Below are 4,606 nucleotides of genomic sequence, written 5' to 3'. Positions count from 1 at the left end.
TTAAGCAGCATTTGTAGATGTAACTACATATTGTAGTGCCAGTTTCCTGACCCCATGTGGTTATATCACTTATAGAAGAGTGACGGGTCATGATGCAGTCTGAGGGATCAGAGAGGATGGTCATCCAGCTTAGGCTTGTGCCCTTACCCTTTATGCAGTGAAATCCCTCCAGATTCCTTGAATATTTTAATTATGTTCTACACCGTTGAAGGTGACATATCCAAATGCTTCCCTATCTTTCTTTGAGGAACATTGTTTAACATTTCAACATTTTTCCTCACACATACAGTATGTTGGAAAACAGGCAGTCCTCAGCCCATCTTTGCTCCTAAAGGGCTCAGCCTTTCTGGATGCCACTTTTATACCAAATCATGATGCAGTCACCTGGTGACATCACCCTTTTCAAATCATCATTCCATTGTTTTACCTCAGTACTTGTGAAATGCAACCATCCCAACTTCTTTTGGAATGTGTTGCAGGTATCGAAATTGAAATGGAGTCCAACTGGTTTTGATTTTTGGACAGCTACTATTCATTCTGTACATGCTCCCCTTGGGTGACATCATTTAATGACATTTATCAGTTACACAGACCACACTCAGATGTACTTAGCTCTGTCACCAAGTGACTGTGGTCCCTTAGACTGTCAGTGTTCAGAGCGGGTGCAATCAAATTTCTTTCGGATAAAGACTTATTTTGTCAACAATAAGGACAGAAGTTATTGTTCAGCTTGATTCTAGAGCTATAAAGACAAAAACACAAGTTAGAAATCTTGGCGTAACTGGCTCAGACCGGAGCTTTACCAGTCACATCAAGACCATAACTAAAATCAACTTATCTCAAATAGCAAGACTCGGTGGTCTCGTGTCCAGACAAGATTTAGAGAAACTCATTCATGCCTTTGTCTCCAGCAGGCTGGACTGCTGTATTGTCTGGTCTTCCCAAGAAGACTGTTTGACAACATCAGCTCATTCAGATGCTGCTGCCAGACTTAAGAGCTAGAAGAGCTGAGCACATCACTGTTCTTAAATCCTGACACTGATGAACTTACATTTCACACACAAAACCTGATCATTTTACCTCATTGGTTTTAAAACACCGTTTATGAAACCAAGACATTTACAGGGGAAATGTCTGTTTAGAACTTAAGTGACACATGACAAAGAACCCCACTTCTAAACGTTTTGCCCAGGGCTGCCCTTAGGACATGCCCATGTAGTCACATAGCATGGAACATTGTGTAATCTGAACACTGCAGAGAGTTGAACATTTTATTGAAAAGCAGTGCATCTTCAACAAAACTGACAATGTTATTAACTGTGCAGCCAAGGAAGGAATGTCATGAGTTTAAGTGAAAATATAGAATCAAGCTCACAAAGGAATATGGGATGAGACATGGAAGAGTCAGCACAGTATGACAATTAGAGTGCAGGAGGAGATATGAGATTAGAACTGTCATGTTCTTCTGCCCTCTAGGCTAGAAGCAAATAACGAGATCTGAGGCCAAAGTTTAAATGGTCTCCAGTGTTGAGGGACTGCACCAGGACCCAGGGTAGTTCAGTAAAGCCACTTGTGGGCACAGCTTGTGTAGATGATCAGCTCATCTGGTTTGAACCACAGCGAAATTTCTCTGTTTGCACTCTGCACTGAGTCACTGCCATGGACAATGTTCCTGTGAGAAGGAAAGCCACCAACAGTGAAAGGAGCAATGAAGACAACCCAAATACAGTTCAAAGAAACACTTCTATATCCAAAAGCATTACATCAGGGTCCCCATCTGCTACAGCGGACCTCCAACATAGTGGGGGTTTCTCTTGTCTTTCATAGGATTGTTCTTTGGTTGACTGAAGACATTCCAAGTCCTATATGCATTTCTCCCATAAGTACAGGTCAGCCCGCTTTAATGGTGCAGAGCTGGGTGGACACAGGTTGGCCTCAGTCTCCATCTGTTTACACCATTATATAAACCGAGGACCAATGAGCATCCTTTGTCAGAAGTCAGTGACTGGATGCTTCAGAGCATCAACTCATTTCTTCTAGTCTATGTGGGTGGGACTATGATGCAAAGAAAAGACCCAAGCAAGTGAAACCACAACCTCTAAAAGAAACTTGCATACAAACTGTTTTACAAGTGCACTCACCTGCCAACATCAATGCAGAAGTCTCCTCTGATGGTTCCAGGCTTAGAATCAGCAGGGTTGGTCTCACCCAGCATCACTCTGCCTGTCTTCACCACACCTTTGCCTTCCCACACCTGGAACACACAAAAACAGAGGGATGATGGGAGATGAAGCCAGCTGCTAGCACACTTTGTTTTTCCCCAAGAGGATCACTCAACAGCTGACAAATCATGGGCGTTTGTCCTCAGCTAAACAGCAGAGCAGGGGCCTGTTGCACAAAAGTAGAATTAAGACATCCAGGATAAATGACTGAGCTGAGCTCAATGAATCCAAAACACGTGCGTCCAGGCTTAATTGGTTGCACAAAGACCAAGCCAGGATGAGCAGACACGGATTCATTCACAAAAGGGTCTTTAGTGCTTCACATTCCACTTTCAATGTGTTGTTTGAATTGTTCCTTCTAACAGTTTGTTTTTTAGCACCTTGTTAGGTTATTTTTTTAGTTAGATAGATATTCAGAGATTTGTTGTCTAGGAATGTTAGTGCAGACAGGTTGACTAGCTCAGGCTGTTAACTGTTCAGCCTGCAGTGCAGACTGCAGGCACGTCAAGGTTACAGGAAAAGAGCTGTTAGTGGGTCTAATATGTGATAACAATGTATAGTGTGCAGTGAAATAACTATTGGTTTCTGTTTGTGGTGACTGCTGACTGACATAAGGGATGAGATAAAATAAATCCTGGAACTTAGCCTGGTCTGGAGCAGGCTAGCTCCACAGAATAAATCTCCATGGTAATTTATACCATAACATCCTACCACCATCTAATCCAGCTTTAGTGCAACCGGATCACGGATAAATTGAGCCAGGATCACCAAGATATCCTGGCTTAATCCCTTATCCTAGTTTTGTGCAATAGGCCCCAGGTTTTAGGATGCCAACCAAAGGTTGTGTACTCAACATGGGCATCTCTTGTCAGTTTGGTCTAAAATTCCCTTTTGTAATAAGCCTTATGCACACATGTGCAATAGGCCCCAGGTTTTAGGATGCCAACCAAAGGTTGTGTACTCAACATGGGCATCTCTTGTCAGTTTGGTCTAAAATTCCCTTTTGTAATAAGCCTTATGCACACATGGCCACTGTTTTTTGTACTTAGTAATGTAGTTATTTTTTGAGTATGTCCAAGGTGGCCTGAAGTAAAGCAAAACATTTTTACAATAAATGAAACTGGTAGTTAGGGTGAGCCAAAGAGTTTAAGCTCTAAAGACACCATCAGAAGGACCCCATGACAATCAGTTTAGACATGATTTCCTTCAGGGACTGCCAAAAACCAGAAATGGAGGAAGAACACTTGACAACCCGAGTAGCTCCCATGGAGAGCAAGCTCAGCTGAATCTGGCGACAACAGATTTGTCACGAGTCTCCAGCTCAGGGCCATCTTGGAACTCTGGCTTACAGGTCTCAGACACAGCACTTCTCCTTACCTGGCATTAAAAGCTTGGTGCACCCTGGCAAACTGATGTCTCATGACATCAGTGCATAGTTATTACCAAATTAAAGTCTCTAACCTATCAAAATTGGCATTTTGAATTGAATTTTTTTTTATTGACAAATTTGAAAGCCGTCTGTCATTTTGGCAAATTAGAAAACAGAGGGTAATATACACATTAAATTTAGCTTACAGCCTACTTGGTTGGTATGCATTGATAAACGGGGGGCGGGGGGGGAAATCGAGAAATTTCACGCTCAAAGGAACTTCTAACCACTTCAAGAAATGTTCCGACTTCAAAACCTTTGCCAAAGTGGAGTTGGCAAGTCTAGTCTCCAGTGCAGCAGCAGAGCACGAGTTCAGCTTTCAGACCATTATAGGAGACATGAAAACCCTAATGACAGCTGCCTCTGCAGCAGGTCAAATAAGTTAGCCTACCTTCTTATAAATGGGTTGCTCATATTTTAATGGCAAGTGTCTAATTTTGTAAAACTGCAAAGTCACCGTAGTACGTTTAGTGGCCTTTGCCATCACTGCCAAAAACAAAAGTCATCTGCTTTATGTGGTGGTGACACAAGTGGCTGCACATAAGCTTGTTCCATGCACTGAAATGAAAAATGCTATTAAACGTCTTATTAAGGGGGTAATAATAATTGAGGACAATTTTATGACCTGTCCATCAAAATGACAGACAATGAGAAAGTCTAGCATGACCTGTGCAAAACACCATTAGAAAGACTGGAATATGACATGGTGAGAGCTGTGTCGGTTGTATTTAGTGTAGGCCTTGATGACTGACAACTCAAACTGGGATTGTGGTTTCTTTCTTGTTCATGTTGATACAAATATCTTCATAACAATACATTCAACACCAGCAAACCCCACAACCCCCCCCTCCTTTCAAAGTGTTGCACCAAAAACTGAACACAATGTTCATTACAGCTTGATTCTTACAAGAATGGTACTGGCTGAATTACTTTTATATTTGTGTACATGTATAGT

At 42.0% G+C, this 4,606-nt stretch overlaps 1 protein-coding gene across 3 annotated transcripts in view; it reads right to left on the bottom strand.

Annotated features, from left to right (window-relative positions):
* Window positions 1-1,241: 1,241 nt before the first annotated feature.
* LOC109965170 (nucleoside diphosphate kinase B-like) overlaps window positions 1,242-4,606 on the bottom strand; it is a 7,295-nt gene continuing 3,930 nt past the window's right edge. For all 3 annotated transcript variants that reach the window (XM_020608977.1, XM_020608976.1, XM_020608978.1), the window contains exons 4-5: window positions 2,142-2,254; window positions 1,242-1,672 (exon numbers count right to left, since the gene is read on the bottom strand). In XM_020608977.1, the coding sequence (XP_020464633.1) occupies window positions 1,558-1,672; window positions 2,142-2,254 (228 nt within the window). In that variant the 3' untranslated portion in view covers window positions 1,242-1,557. The remainder of the gene's footprint in view (window positions 1,673-2,141; window positions 2,255-4,606) is intronic.

The sequence above is a fragment of the Monopterus albus genome, unplaced genomic scaffold, assembly GCF_001952655.1.
Source record: "Monopterus albus unplaced genomic scaffold, M_albus_1.0 scaffold96.1, whole genome shotgun sequence".
In the NCBI taxonomy this organism is placed as follows: domain Eukaryota; kingdom Metazoa; phylum Chordata; class Actinopteri; order Synbranchiformes; family Synbranchidae; genus Monopterus; species Monopterus albus.
Note: the sequence above shows the minus strand (reverse complement) of the source record. Positions and strands in the feature narration are given on the sequence as shown.